Genomic DNA, 16,731 nt, shown 5'->3' on the forward strand with positions numbered 1-16,731 from the left:
GAGGTGGTGAAGCTCAGGGATTCCTGGACGGTAGGGTCAGTGAATCCAATTTTCTAAGGGCTTCTGTAGCTTTGTGATTGAGCAGTGGTGTTCAAAAAGTATGTGTTTAATTGAGACTATGGAGAGATTTTAGTTCTTGTTAAAGATGGGCTATAGCAGGGGACCATGGAGGTGAGGCTGGGAGAAAGTTCAAGGCAAAATCACAAGAAAAAATCCACCCCTTCATCCCACAAGGTAAATCTTCGTTGGCAAGAGTTCAAGCCATTGAAGGAGGAGGGGCTATTTGTAAGAGTTGGTAGATTTCCATCCACGGGCTCATGCTCTCCAAGCAAGGCCGTGGATTTGGCTGTATGGCGAAGGCAAAGGGGAGAATCTCGCGAGAGCCTCGGGGATGCAGTCACAACCACAGCTGAGAGCTCACAGACGTTGCCGGGCAACCAAGGCCTATAAAGCTCTGGGTCTCACGCCCGTCCACTATTGGTTTGGGGCCGGAGGAGGCTGTGAGCCCAGAGGCCAGGGCTGAGGAGCAAGGCCTGTGTTTGAACCATATTGGTCCCATTTGACGACAGTAGCCTTGCGCAGCCATGGAGAAGCTCTTAAGGTTCTGCAGCGGGAAGAGTGAGTCCCACAGCCACTTGTCAGACCTGCTCAGAGGCTGGGGCTTCAGCCTGCAGAAAAAGAGTTTCGGGAAACTTCACAAAGCAGCTTCAACTGGGGATCTGGAGAAACTGAAGGAATACCTGCAGCTCAAGAAATACGATGTGAACACGCAGGACAAAGATCTCAGGTGGCCAGGGCAGAAGAGCAGCGGGCGCGCGAGGGGCAGCATACAGGGGAGGCTGGGCAACACTGTTTCTGGAAGCAACAGCTGCCCGGGGCGTTTGACACTGGTTGTCTGGTAGCCTCTGGCAGATGTCACACTCCAGCTTCCGGCTTCTGACTTAAATATTTTGAATGCTAATCTGGGTGTTTGAGGGGATTCTCTCAAGGTCCACACTATATTCTTTCCTCATCTTGCTATAATACTCCTGGAAAAAAATGTCTTTGTGGAAGAATAGGAAAGGAGTCGTGGGATGACCACACAGAATCGTGGTTACTAATATTTTAAGACTTTGGGACACCAAGTTTTTTTTTTTCTTCTTTTTTTAAAGAAACTTGTTAACTTTAAATATCAGATTGATTTGGACAGAGGATTACTTCCCCCTTATTTACTGCACATCCCTTACCACAATTTGCTTTACCACAAATATATGTAAAAACTATATAACTAGGCAGTGTTAGATTCTGTGATATAATAGTGAATAACTTAGACTATTCAAAAGCCAAAATCATTACCATTGAATTTGTCAAGTCACAAAGATCCCTGAGAGCCCAGATGGACCTTGATGCAGTGCTGTCCGCCAGACAGCTTCATTTAAGCCAGTGATCTTCAGTTACAGGTGAGAAGATTCTTGGTAAACGTCCAAACTCAGAGCTGTTGTTGAGCTGTGCTTTGCAAGCAGAGGGCTCCAGGTAGCTGCATATCCTAGTCAGCTCTGCATAACAAGTACAGTTTATAGGATCTGTTTTGGCACATTTGGGAGTGCAATGGCAGCTTTAACTAGTTTTGAATTAAGTTTTACTTTAGGTAAGTATATAACATGATATCTACCCTCTTAATAGATTTTCTTTTTTTTTTTTGAATTTTCTGGAAAACATATATATATATATATATATATATATATATATATACATTCATATATATATATTTATTTTCCCCCAAAGAAAACTTTTATTTAAGGAATACAGACTTCATGCATTTCATAAGTACAACTTTAGTAATATAGTGATTCTTCCCACCATACTCACCCTCCCACTCACTCTCCCACCCCTCCTCATCCTCCCTCTCCATTCCTAGACCCATTCTCCACTAAGATCAATTTTTTATTAACTTATACACAGAAGACCAACTCTAACTAAGTAAAAGAGTTCAACAATTTGCACAGTAAAAAAAAAAAAAAAAATCCAAAAAACTAGGCCAGTGCCGCAGCTTACTAGGCTAATCCTCAGCCTGCGGCACCGGTACTCCGGGTTCTAGTCCTGGTTGCTCCTCTTCCAATCCGGCTCTCTGCTGTGGCCTGGGAATGCAGTGGAGGATGGCCCAAGTGCTTGGGCCCTGCACCCGCATGGGAGACCAGAAGGAAGCACATGGCTCCTGGCTTTGGATCGGCACAGCGTGCCAGCTATAGCGGCCATTTGGGGGGTGAACAAATGGAAGGAAGACCTTTCTCTCTGTCTCTCTCTCTCACTGTATAACTCTGCCTGTCAAACAAACAAACAAACAAAAAAAAAAACCAAAAAACCCTGTTCCTCAACAGTTGAGATAAGGATTGTTTCCAAATCATTGCATCTTCAAGTTAATTTCACTTCTTTTTTTCAGAAAATTAATTTTAATGAAGCACCCAAGAATGACACATCTTTTGGGAGCATTTGGCATAGTTATAATACAGCTCTTTGAGGAGAGAGGTCCTGCATGGGAAGGTAGTGCACAGTGACTCTTATTGTTAATTTAACAATTAAAAGTCTTATGTATGACATCAGTGATCACCCGATCACTCTTCACATGAGTTGCTGCATAGGCTATGCAAGCCTTTGAATCCACAAACTCCATCAAAATTTAGACAAGGCCATAAGCAAAGTGGAGGTTCTCTTCTCCCTTCAGAGTAGCGTACCTCCTTCTTTGATGACCACTTCATTCCACTGGGGTCTCACCCAGTGAGATCCTTGATGTAGGACACTTTTTTGCATCAGTGTCTTGGATTTCCATGCCTGAAATGCTCTCATGGGATTTTTCAACCAGAAGAGAATGCCTCAAGGGCTGATTCTGAGGGGTGTGTGTGTGTGTGTGTGTGTGTATATATATATATATATATATATATATATATATAGTGATTGGAATTCTATGAGTCTGCTGTGTGGACTGCTCCCCATGTTGCAGCTTTCACTCATTTTTAATTTTATCTATTATTATTAACACTGACATTTCTCTCATGCACATATTGGGATCTTTATGTTTTACTGCAGTGAGTTTGATTACAGTATGTCATGGAGAGGATCTTTTCTGGTCATCTCTATTAGGAGTTCTGTGTGCTTCCTGTATTGGATTTCCCTTTCTTTCTCCAAATTAGGGAAGTTTTCTGTTATTATTTCACTAAAAAAGGCCTTTTAGTCCTTCCTCTCTTTCCACACCTTCAGGAACTCCTAGAACCCATACATTGGGTCATTTGACAGTATCCTGTAAATTCCCAACAGTGTTTTTAGTTTTCTGATTTCCTCTTCTCGTTTTTTGTTTGTATAATTTCCCACAATTTGTCTTCTAAGGCCAATATTCTTTCTTCTGCTTCACCAATTCTGTTGCTAAGGCTTTCCATTGCATTTTTTATTTGTTCTATTGAATTCTTCATTTCCAAGATTGCATTTTGCTTTCTCTTTAAGATCTCAATTTTGCAGGAGAAATTTTCTTTCATATCATGTATGGATTTCATTAGTTCATGCATTTGCTTCTGATTACTTCTATGTAATCTTAAAATCAATTTTTGGAATTCCATTTCTTGCATTTCTTCAAACTTTTCATCTTTATAATCTAGTATTTAAGTGTTATAATCTTTTGGGGGCATATGTTGTATTTGTTTTCTTGTTTCTTGAATTGGTTTATTATTAAGCATTTGTGGAGATACTTGTTTCTTCTTTTTTTTTTTTTTTTTTTTTTTTTTTTTTTTTTTTTTGATGTGGTGGCTTTTATCTTTGGACTATGAGTGGATTATGAGTGGATTTATCTTTGGACTATGTCTGAGTATCTGCTTTCAAGGAATACCTACAGGCATGTGGTGGGGGTGGCCAGGGATCTCTGTTCAGTGCTCCAGAGTGAAGGGAGTGTTAAGGTGACACCCAAGTGGGTGTGGTAAATTTCCTCTTTTTTTTTTTTTAATCAAAGGGGAGGTTTTTCTTTTGTTGGCATAGACTCAGCTCTTTCCTCTCCTCAAAGGGGACTGGTGCCTGGGCACTAGCCCCAGTGGGTATAATATTCATCCACATTTCCACAAGGACCACACAAAGGATCTGTGCAGTCCTGGGTGTAAGAAGATTCCCCAGCAATGTCCCTCACTAGGGAACCAGGGAGCCCTGAGTGTGTGGAGCCTCCCACAGTGACTGCCCCAAGCCTCAGCCACACTCTGAGCCTTCCCATGCAGACTCAGTGTTTTCAAAGGCCTGCAGTTTCAGTGTTTTCAGAGTCCTGATACACAAACCTCCCATAGACACAAGCACCCAACCCGTTGTCAGTTCTCCCTGCCAGACTCAGGAGCCTCTGCTCAGCTGGTTGCTTGGGGCGGACATGGGCCGGTACAGCTGTTATGTATGTCCAAAATGGCACCCACTCTGTATTGCCTTGTCGCAGGACACTGTTGCAGGGTGATCAGAGAGGGAGAAATGTGCCGCCCCCCATCCCCTTTTTTTCTCCTCTAGTTTGGCAGGTACACTGTCCCCTACATGGTTCCAAGCCAGATCTCCTCCCAGCTTTTCCTGCAGCTTTATTGCAGTGGCTTGGGCTGCTGCAGTCGGATCTGGCCTCTCTCCAAAGCTGTTGCAGAGGCTCTTGGCTGTTGGGATCCTGCATTGTGCATGCCCACACCCTCCCTATAGGTCCCCTGTGTCCCTCTAATTTGCATGGAGTTTCCGCTGCCATTTTCTCCCTAACTCTTCCTTGAGACTGCAGTCTCTCCACTTTTTTTAGAGTATCTCCTCCTAGACTAGAGTGGCAAGCTCCCTCCATACTCTGCCATCTTAATCCAATCCAGTGAATTTTCAGTGTATTATTGTTGGCTATAGGTACGAGGTATATCAGATCTTCAGAGCTTATTCCTGCTGGCCTAAAATTCTGAGCCCTATTTGACAACTCCCTATTTCTAAAATAAGATAATTTAAAGTACATATTTCATTTCTGCTGTGGATCTTTCTCTCTCCCTCTTACTGTTGCTCTAGCTCTTTCCCATTTTCTTGGGCTGAGCTTTCTAGGACTGTTTTTGAAATGGGAATGATCAAATTTTCCCAGTTCTTGATCTTAGGGGAAATACTTTCAGCTTTTCTCTATTGACTGTGATGTTAGCTGTGGTCTTTAATATATAAATAATCTTTTTTAAAAATTTAGATAATTTTCTCCTATTCCCAGTTTGTGAGAGTTATTTTCATGAAAGGAGTTTGAATTTTGCCAAACCCTTTTATTTTCTTTATTGAGGCAATTGTGAATTTTATCCTTTATTCTTTTAACTTGAGCTATCATATTAATTCTTGGCTTGTACATTGAACCATCTTTGCATCCCAGGGATAAATCTCCCTTGGTATATTTTTTGATCTTTTTAATGTGTAGCTGGTTTTGGCTTGCTAATATTTTGTTGAGGATTTTTTCATCTATATTCATTGGGATGTTAGCCTATACTTTTGTTTTCTTTGTTATCTATCTTAGTTTTGTCGTCATGTGAATGCTGGCCTTATATAATGAATTTGAAAGAATTTGAGAAGGATTAATGTTAATTCTTTAAATATTTGGTAGAATCACCAATGAGGCCATCTGGTCCTGGGCTTTTAATTGTGGGAGATTTTTGATTATTGATCTTATCTCTATAAAATTTACAAGTCTGCTCATAATTTTAATTTATTAGGGATTTAATCTCAGTAGATCAACTGTTTCTAGGAATTTGCCCCTTTGTTCTAAGTTGCCCAGTTTGTACATATATTGCTGTCCATAGAAATCTTGCATGGTCCTTTTTTACGTCATTGGTTATAGTTGTAATATCTCATTTTCATTTATAATTTTGAGTTGAGTCCCATCTTGTTTGTAGTTGGTCCTTCTAGAGTTCTGTCAATTTGTTTAAAAAACAAGAAATCCAGCCCTTCACTGATTTTTTTTGTTATTTCTGTGATAATCTTTGTTATTTTGTTTTATTAAACATCTGGTAATTTTGAGCTTATTTTGTTCTCCTGTTCCTAGTTCTTGAAGTGTAAAGTTAGATTGTTCACTTAAGAACTTTTTTTTAAAGTAATATTTATTGCTATGATTTTCCTTTTATACTGTTTTTACTGCATTCCCTTTGTCTTGGTAAATATGTGTGTACATTTTCAGTTTTCTGGAAGCATTTTCAAATTTGTTTTTTGATTTCTGTTTTGCTTAATGGTTACTCAAGACTGTTGTTTAATTTTTCACATATTTGTGAATTTTTCCACCTTCTTCTGCTATTGATTTCTAGTTTCATTCCACATGGTCCAAAAGATACTTGGTATGATTTCAGTCTTTAAATGCATTAAGATTTGTTTTGTGACCTAACATGTTATTTATCCTGGAGAGGAAACTTTGTGATGTAGGATGGAATGGTCAATGCCATGTACTGCTCGCAAACATTTAAATATATTCAGAATTGAAGTTATGTGCTTGGCATTAATAATAGAAAATATCTACTTTCTGTGGCTGCTTTAAAATCTTTTGGGGAGCTTTCAAATCACTGAGCATGAAAATGTCAACTTTTATCCTAATTGTGTAGCTAGAAATGATATGATTAGAAAAATGACTGATGTTCAGCTTGCTGATAGGTATGCCCTTCTCCCTAACAGAAGCAGTGTTGTCCAATCTCCCATATGGCTTTTATCCTACTTCACTCCACTGAATTATTTTGTAAGGTCATGGTTAACTTCATCCTGACTTCAGTCAGTGTTAATTCTCAGTCTTACTTCCCTGGCACATCAGCCAAGTGTCTTATTTGCTTTATCAGTAGTATTTGAAATACTGTCTAGTCTTTCAGGATATTGGCTTCACTATACGTTCTCATACTTCTCTGGATAGTTCTTTTCAGATTCCTTTGCTGGTTTTGTTTTATCTTCCTGTCTTATAAACATGTTGGAGGCTCTGTGAAATAACTCTCACTCTCTCTATCATCACTTCCCTGCAGAAGAGATTCGCCTTACATAGCTACATTCTTTTAAACAAATTTTTCAAATGCTTATTTATTTGAAAGGTAGCATTACGTGTGTGTGTATATATATATATATATATATAGAGAGAGAGAGAGAGAGAGAGAGAGAGAGATATCTTCCATTCTGTTTCATGGCCCAAATGGCCACAATGGACAAAGCTGGGTCAGGCTGAAACCAGGAGCCCTGTACTTCATCTTGGATCTCCCACATGGGTGGCAGAGGAAAAATCTCTTGAACTACCTTCTGCTGCTTTTCTAGGTTCCAAAGCAGAGAGCTGGCTCGAAGTGGAGCAGCTGGGACTCAAACCAGCACTTATATGAGATGTTGGCATTGCAGGAAGCAGTTTAACCTGCTGCATCACTATGCCAGCCCCAAATAGCTACATTCTAATGCCTCCCTATTTTTCCTCTAGCCAGACCTCTTCCTTGAAATACATACATACATACATATAATATATTGATACTTATGCATTAGTGAAATACATACCTATACGAATATATATAAATTTCTGTGTCTTCTATTTATCTATCTATAAATTAGTCTTCTATCTATCTATAAATTAGTCTTTCCTGAACTATAGGTATATAAAATTGCTTGTAGGGGCCAGTGTCGTGGTGCCACATGTTAAACTGTTACTTGTCACACCTGCATCCCATACTGAATACTGGTTTGAATCCTGGTTGTTCTGTTTCCCATACAGCTTCCTGCTAATGCACCTGGAAAGGCAGTGAAAGATGGCTGAAGTACTAGGACTATTGTTACCCCTGTGGGAGACCAAGATGGAGTTCCTGGCTCCTGGCTTTTGCCTGGTCCTGACCTGGCTGTTGTGTCCATTTGCAGAGTGAACGAGCAGATGTAAACTCTGTTCCTCTCCCTCTCTCTGCCATTCTACCTTTGAAATACAAATTGATAAATATTTTTAGAAATTCTCTGTATTTTCTCTTGGCCATTTATGAGGCAGTGGTGTGCTAGTTAATGTTTAGTAACAAATCTTAGGTGTGGGAAATGCTGGGAAGGAAAACCTGTGGTTTTAGGATTTGTTGATAGTGGCTGCTTTCAAACCACCAATATGATGTGAACTGTCTCACAAAATTCCTAAAATGTTAACAGTTTGAGAGAACCACCAGATCCATTATATCATTTCTTTGGCATCTCAAACTGAAATCTCAAATATTCTTTCACTGAGACTGTTATTCCACTTCAGACTTGCTCTTATCTTTATAAGTCCAAAGCTCCTTACTTAATATGCTTAGACAAGAATATTTAAGTCATTCTTTTGAATCCTTTGTAAGACTAAATATACCTGAGATCTAGCCATTTCCTTCTGCTTTTGTAACTACCTCTTGTGCAAATCTACTACCATGTCATAACCAGAATTACCTTAGTGACCTTTAAAAAAAAAACATTTATTTATTTATTTGAAAGGCAGAGTTACAGAGAGGCAGATGCAGAGAGAGAGGCCTTCTATCCACTGGTTCATTCCCCAAATGGCTGCAATGGCTGGAGCTGGGCTGATCTCAGGCCAGGAGCTTCCCCTAGGTCTCTCACATGAGTGCAGGCATCCAAACACTTGGGCCATTTTCCACTGCTTCCTTAGGTGCATTAACAGGGAGCTGGATTGGAAGCAGAGCATCCAGGACTTGAACTGGCACCCATTTAGGATGCCAGCTCTGCAGGCAGAGGCTTTATCCACTACACCACAGTGCTGGTCTTCCAGCCACTGGCTCACTGCCTAACTGGCTGCAATGGCCAGAGCTGTGCCAGGAGCTGAAGCCAGGAGCCAGAAGTGTCTTCCAGGTCTCCCATGCGGGTGCAGGGGTCCAAGGACTTGGGCCATCTTCTACTGCTTTCCAAGGCCATAGCAGAAGGCTGGATTGGAAGTAGAGCAGCTGGGACTCAAACCGGTGCCCATATGGAATGCCGGCACTGGAGGCGGCAGCTTTACCTGCTATGCCACAACACTGGCCTCCATTTTAAATATTTTAAAAATAAATATAAATACAAAATCTTAAAACATATTTATTTTTAAAATAAATATTTTAAATAAATTATTAGAAGTGTAAATGAATGCACAGATGTGTATATAAATATGATAAAATATTATTCAGCTGCTGAAGAAATAATCACTGCTACATGAACAGCATAGATGAATATCAAAAGTGTCATGCTAAGTGAAAGAAGCCAGACACAAAAGGCTACATAATGAATGTCACCATTTATTCAAAATTCCAGAAAAGGCAAAAGTACAGTGGCAGAAAGGGTTTCAGCTGGGGGAAGTTAAGGGATTAGACGTGGGGAGCCTGAAGGAGCTTTCAGGGTGATGGAAATGTTCTGAAACATGAATATTGTCATGATTATATGACACTATGGTGGTCAAAACTCACAAAATTGTGCTCTTAAATTTTAGTGTATATGAATTACCTGTCGACTATCTCTTTGTCAGTGTTCTTTGCTTGTTTAACTTATTTTTGTGCTTTTATTTCAAGAACACCATGCTTAATGTTTGAAATGAATTAGGTGATGTTTGTTATTTCTGGGATCTGGTCACTATTGACCAGTGCACGGTCCATGCTTAGAATTCTTCCCCTGGAGTATGAGAGGGTGATAAATTAGAAGGAAACAACTTCAATGAACACAATTATTCTAGCTAGCCTAAAATCCTTGAAACTATCACTAGACTTCACAAGGATTTAGATTTCCGGCTAGATGAGTGCTACTGAGAAGTAACTATAGAAAGTGTTACATTGGAAATATAAATATATTGATAAAATTAAGGACTTTGGATATGGAATGATATTCTTGATTTTAAGATATCTGCTAATATATTTCTTGCATTCAGCTGTTTCAAAAATAGTGATGTTTTTTATATTAGGTGGAGAAACGTTTATATTGGTCTCAAAGCATTTACATTATATAAATATAAATATATATATTTATGTCATGATGGCTACAATAAAGAAATTATTGTGTACCTTAACAGTGAGCTCTGCTCTGCAATTTAAGGATAATCATATTGAAAATTTCAAGTGAAATGAATGTAGATATTAAATATGTACATTCTTAAAACATTTGGTTCTTCAGACCAGGGTTACTCTTTTTTTTTTTTTTTTGACAGGTAGAGTGGACAGTGAGAAAGAGAGACAGAGAGAAAGGTCTTTCTTTTCCGTTGGTTCACCCCTCAATGGCCGCTGCGGCCGGCGCACCACGCTAATCTGAAGCCAGGAGCCAGGTGCTTCCTCCTGGTCTCCCATGCAGGTGCAGGGCCCAAGCACTTGGGCCATCCTCCACTGCCTTCCCGGGCCACAGCAGAGAGCTGGCCTGGAAGAGGAGCAACTGGGACTAGAACCCGGGGTGCTGGCGCCGTAGGTGGAGGATTAGCCTATTAAGCCGCAGCACTGGCCCAGGGTGACTCATTTTAAAAGATGATAAATATTCTAAGTAAAAATCTTCTAAGGCTGTCTTGAAGATTTGAGGGATACTGTAAAGACTGTAGTGTTTCAAATGTGCTTAAGATAGATTTATTCTTGCTTCACATTTTATGTGAAAGACCACAGGCTATATTGTTCAGTATTTCCTTAGCTGAATCTCTCATGAATGTTTTGACTTACCAGATTTGTGGTGGATTTCCTAAACTCACTGGAGCATTCAGATGATGCTGAGGTTCTTATCAAGGATTCAGTTCTTCACCAAGGAGTTTAGATTTCAGCTGGAAGAGTCCAATTACCCAGCAGGGGTACAGAAGTTACTTTTGGAAAACATACTTGGAATTACCCAAATGCACTTCAATTTTTCTTAGAGCAGTGGTCCTTATTTTTAATTAATTAAGAAAGAAAACTGGAGTAAATCTAAAGATTGTGTGCAAACCACTAAAAGTTCCTTGGGACTAAATTGTTCAGATGGTCATATGTCTGACTCTGGATGGAGGAGATTAGCTAAAACTATTTGCCAGGAATTGCTATGTTACTGCAAAGAGTTACCTTAGGTGGGCTTAAAGCTATGTGGTCCTGTATATTTGAGCTGAGGACTGGAAAACCTTCCTATTACATAAGCAACTTCTTCCTTTAGTCAAATTATGGGTGCTCAAAAGGTTTTAAAAAACATTAGTCAGTGCTTTCTTTTTTCAGGATTTGTGAGAAACAAAATAGTCCAGGCCGGCCTGCGTGGGAGACCCAGAAGAAGCTCCTGGCTCCTAGCTTCAGATTGGCGCAGCTCCGGCTGTTGTGGCCAATAGGGGAGTGAACCAGTGGATGGACTACCTCTCTCTCTCTCTCTCTCTCTGGTCACTCTGATAGTCTTCAGGGATATTTCTTCTGGACTACAATGTCTGATGAAAAGCATTGTTCCTTTCAAATTGTCCTCCTCATGGAAGATGTTAATTTATCATGAATAACATCTGACTCTCTTCTATCATCCAACCTGACCAATCTTTTCTTGATTATATAGCCTTTCTTTTTTTAAATTTATTTTTATTTATGTAGTCTTTCTTCAATGAGAAAACAATATTAAATTTCCAGTTTTATATTATATTTATGTTATAGTCTTGTGTTCCAGAGATTTCATTCATACAACTTGTACAGGAATTTTAGCATTCTCAAATTGTTCAAAGCTACTTTATACTTTGATTTACTCTGATGATAAGTTATATCATCTTATAAGGGTTTATATAGTCTAATAGTTTGAAAGTTACCTTAATGCAAAGACCCTGAGAGCTACCATCCTGTTATGCTTATGTGTAACAGGTCTAAGTAGAAGCAAATAAGATTTATCTCTAACTTCATGTTTCATTACACTGGTAACAGAACACCCTTGCACCTGGCCTGTGCTAATGGATATACAAACATCGTATCTCTTCTAATTGAGAAAAAATGCAAAATAAATGTCCAGGATAGTGAAAACAGATCCCCACTGATTAAGGTGTGTTCTGTTTATTCCTTTTTAACTGGAATGTGTTGTATTTTTATCCAGTGAACTTTTGCTGATTTTACTGCTTGAAAATGTATTCCAGGTAGTACATGGGTGACTCATTTATTCTTTTGCTTCGATAGGCAGTACAGTATCAAAAGGAGAATTGTGCTACTGTTCTTTTATATCATGGAGCAGACCCAAATCTGCTAGATATTCATTACAATACCGCTCTTCATTATGCTGTTTGTGGTCACAGTGTCTCATTAGTTGAAAAGCTGCTTAAACACAAAGCTAATCTTGAAGCTAAAAATAAGGTAATTTTCTATTTTTTAAAAAATATATTTTTAGAAAACTACAGAAGATGGTATTTGTTTCAGATAATTCATGTCTGTATATTACATAAAAATTAATTTTTCAAAATGACATCAGAGAGGGGAGTGAGATTATAAAAAAACTGATAGAATTTTCCTTATTTTAAAGCCTTTTTTATTTCATTGCAGACTAATCCTGACCTCCAAAGTAACGTCATATTTAGCAATGATAATTGCTTAAAGGATCATATCAAATATTTGACTCCCTTATATGTGGATATCAATAAAAGTCATACGACCTACTTTTCCATTTTATTGGTATATTAATGAGTAGTAATTACAATTGGGTTGAATCAGTTATACTCAAAATAACCTAAATTTTCTATTGTGACATTATGGGCAAATGATGAACACTTTTTTTTTGAAGCATCTTTTTTAAAAAGTGTTTTTAAATTAATTTATTTGAAAGCAGAGTTACAGAGACAAAGAGAAAGAGAGAGAGAGAGAGATAAAGAGATATCTTCCGTCCACTGGTTCACGCCCCTAATGGCTACAATGGCCTGGGTCAGGCTGAAGCCAAGAGCTAGGAGCTTCTTCTGGGTCTGCCATGTGGATGGCAGGGTTCCAAGTACTTGGACCATCTTCTGCTGCTTTCCTCACATTAACAGGGAGCTGGATTGGAAGCAGAGCAGCTGGCCCTATACTGATATGGGATGCTGGCTTCCCAGCAGCTTAACCATCTGTGGCACAGCTCTTTAAAAAGCACCTTGGGGCCGGCGCCGCGGCTCACTAGGCTAATCCTCCGCCTTGCGGTGCCGGCACACCGGGTTCTAGTCCCGGTCAGGGCGCCGGATTCTGTCCCGGTTGCCCCTCTTCCAGGCCAGCTCTCTGCTGTGGCCCGGGAGTGCAGTGGAGGATGGCCAAAGTGCTTGGGCCCTGCATTCCATGGGAGACCAGGAGAAGCACCTGGCTCCTGCCATCGGATCAGCGCGGTGTGCCGGCCGCAGTGCGCCGGCTGCAGCGGCCATTGGAGGGTGAACCAACGGCAAAAGGAAGACCTTTCTCTCTGTCTCTCTCTCTCACTGTCCACTCTGCCTGTCAAAAAATAAATAAATAAAAAAAGAAAAAAAAAGAAAATAAAAAAAAAAATAAGAAGCACCTTGGGGCCAGTGCAGTGGCATAGTGGTTAAAGCTGCCGCCTGCCATGCTGGCATCCCATACGGGTGCTGGTTCAAGTCCCAGCTGCTCCACTTCCTATCCAGCTCTCTGCTATGGCCTGGGAAAACAGTAGAAGATGGCCCAAGTCCTTAGGCCTCTCCACCTGTGCAGGAGACCCGGAAGAAGCTCCTGGCTCCTGTTTGGATCAGCGCAGCTCTGGCCATTGCAGCCAACTGGGGACTGAACCAGTGGATGGAAGAGCTCTTTCTCTCTGCTCTCCTCTCTCTTTGTAACTCTGACTTTCAAATAAAATAAATCTTTTAAAAAAAGCATCTTAACACTTTAGTTCACTGATACTTTATCTGCATGAAGTCCAAAAATAAGTGCATTTTTGGAGGTGTAAATAGTATCCACTGGAAACTGAATTATGACAACAAAATGGAATGTGAATTGTTATAATACTTATATTAAATGCTACATGCCCATCACTTAATTATTTCAGTCTGCTTTTGTTCACAATTTGAATTAAGGTAACAGAAACTTTAATTTTTCAATTGGCTTAGCTGTAATTTATGTTTGAAAACAGATTTTGTTCTATATTAAAATCTTTTAAGTTAAAATATATATTCATAAGTTTATTATAAACATACTTATTTTAAAAATTGAACTTAAATCCAAAACGCGTGTAACTCTGGTACAACAATTTATTTAATCACTGTAAAATATTTTTTTTTCAGGATGGGTATACTCCACTATTACTTGCTGTTTCTGAAAATAAGGCAGAAATGGCAGAATTTCTTCTGGAGAAAGGGGCAGATGTGAATACTTCAGATAAGAATCAAAGGTATAATTAATAAAGCTAAATAATATATAACTATAACTATGTAAGGATAGAAGAAATATATAGCAATATACATTTATGTATTTATTCTTAAATCTATATTCAGAACAATTCTAAATGTATATAGATACACATTTATATTCATATACACAAGTAAGCATGGATTCCAAAATTTTACACCAACAGTTACCTTTTCTGCCCTACTTTTTACATTGTTGCCTTGCCTGTTCCTAGTAGAGATTCTACATTTGAATGGTAAATTGAGCATCCCCAATTTGTCTCTTTTGCTCCAGAACAGCCCTTATGATTTCTCTCAGTGAGGAACCAACAAGTATAGTAAGCCATCTTCTTCAGTATGATGTGGATCTAACTTGCCAAGATATTTATGGATTTACAGCTGAGGAATATGCTTCTTTTAATGGTTTTACCATGTAAGTGATGCTGTATATCTTTCAATAACTGCATGTTATTTAAAAAGATTTATTTATTTAACCTGAAACACAGAGTGACAGAGAGAGAGGAAGAGATATGGGAGAGATCTTCTACCCACTGATTCACTCCCCAAATACACAAAACAGCCAGGACCAGGCCTGGCCAAAGCCAGGAGACAGGAACACCATACAGGAGTCCTAGTAGGTGGCAGGAATCCAAGTACTTGGGCCCTCATCAACTGCTTCTCAGGCATATTAGCAAGAAGCTGGAAGTGCAGAGTAGCTGGGGTTCCAGCTGACACTCTTATGGGATGCAGGAGTCCCAAGTGGTCCCCTAAGTTGCTAGGCATCAATTCCTACCTGTGGTTTGATCTCAGCGACAATGTGCCTTAGAATACGAAGCTATGGGGCCAGCGCCATAGCTCACTTGGTTAATCCTCCGCCTGTGGCGCCGGCATCCCATATGGGCACCAGGTTCTAGTCCTGGTTGCTCCTCTTCCAGTCCAGCTCTCTGCTGTGTCCAGGGAGGGCAGTGGAGGATGGCCCAAGTGCTTGGGCCCCTGCATCCGCGTGGGAGACCAGGGAGAGGCTCCTGGCTCCTGGCTCCAGATCGGCGCAGCTTCAGCCATTGCGGCCATTTGGGGAGTGAACCAACGGAAGGAAGACCTTTCTCTCTGTGTCTCTCTCTCTCTCATGGTCTATAATTCTACTTATCCAAATAATAATAAAAAAAGAATACAAAGCTGCAACAGGCTTAGCAACAGAGGCGACCCTGTAAAAACCTTGGACCTATCGATTCAAGTACTTGATTTCCTCTAGTTTTGGGCTCTAATCAGTTTGAGGGCTGCAGGTGAGCTGAGTGAAACTGGATACCATGTAGATCAGAGGACTTTGATGCAGGGCCCGTATCTGAATGAGAAATTCAGGAGAGACTCTCAGTGAACTGTTTGAAAACAACTTATTTTCCTTTTTAAATAGGTAAAATATCTCACAATTATTCAAATTAAAAATAAAATTTTCCTTATATTATCTGTTACCTTTGGAGATTTTTTTTTTTTTTTGACAGGCAGAGTGGACAGTGAGAGAGAGAGACAGAGAGAAAGGTCTTCCTTTTGCCGTTGGTTCACCCTCCAATGGCCGCCGCGGCCGGCGTGCTGCGGCCAGTGCACCGCGCTGATCCGATGGCAGGAGCCAGGAGCCAGGTGCTTTTCCTGGTCTCCCATGGGGTGCAGGGCCCAAGCACCTGGGCCATCCTGCACTGCACTCCCTGGCCACAGCAGAGAGCTGGCCTGGAAGAGGGGCAACCGGGACAGAATCCGGTCCCCGACCGGGACTAGAACCCGGTGTGCCAGCGCCGCTAGGCGGAGGATTAGCCTAGTGAGCCGCGGCACCTGCGGAGATGTTTTAAAAAAATTTTTAAAAAGATTTATTTATTTGAATAGTAGAGTTAGAGAGAGAGGGAGAGAGAGAAAGGTCTTCCATCTGCAGTTCACTCCCCACTTGGCCACAATGGCCGGAGCTGCAGCAATCTGAAGCCAGGAGCCAGCAGCTTCTTCCAGGTCTTCCATGTAGGCGCAGGGGCCCAAGGACTTGGGCCATCTTCTACTGCTTTCCCAGACCACAGCAGAGAGCTGGATCAGTAAAGGAGCAGTCAGGGCACAAACCAGTGCCCGTAAGTGGAGGCTTACCTCACTATGCTACAGTGCTGGACCCTAAAAATTTTTATTAACATAAAGAGAATAAATTTCATATATTTCATAAATATAATTCTAAGAAGATAACCAGTTTCCTCCCTTCTCTCTTCCTCAATCTCTCTCCTTCCTTCCTTTTATTTTTTTAATATTTGCAAAATCATAACTTCAAGTTACTCTATAATCACAGGCTTAATGCACTACTAACCATAATATTCAACAAGTAAAAAGTAGAAAGACCACGGTTTCACAGGAGTGTTAAAAACATGCTTTAAATATTGCTACTACTGTTTCATTAGCCAACTTTAGTTTCATAATTCTTCATAATTTTTTTTAAGATTTTTATTTATTTATTTGAGGGACAGAACTGCAAACTGAGAGAGGGAGAGACA

The 16,731-nt window shown here is 40.2% G+C and overlaps 1 protein-coding gene across 1 annotated transcript in view; it reads left to right on the top strand.

Annotated features, from left to right (window-relative positions):
* The first annotated feature begins 432 nt into the window (after positions 1-432).
* The window catches only part of ANKRD7 (ankyrin repeat domain 7), a 28,678-nt gene continuing 12,379 nt past the window's right edge, over positions 433-16,731 (top strand). Inside the window, 6 exon segments of the mRNA XM_008258289.4 lie at positions 433-787; positions 11,802-11,916; positions 12,048-12,221; positions 14,114-14,220; positions 14,511-14,601; positions 14,603-14,648. Of these exon segments, the coding sequence (XP_008256511.3) occupies positions 585-787; positions 11,802-11,916; positions 12,048-12,221; positions 14,114-14,220; positions 14,511-14,601; positions 14,603-14,648 (736 nt within the window). The 5' untranslated portion in view covers positions 433-584.

The sequence above is a fragment of the Oryctolagus cuniculus genome, chromosome 3, assembly GCF_964237555.1.
Source record: "Oryctolagus cuniculus chromosome 3, mOryCun1.1, whole genome shotgun sequence".
NCBI lineage: Eukaryota > Metazoa > Chordata > Mammalia > Lagomorpha > Leporidae > Oryctolagus > Oryctolagus cuniculus.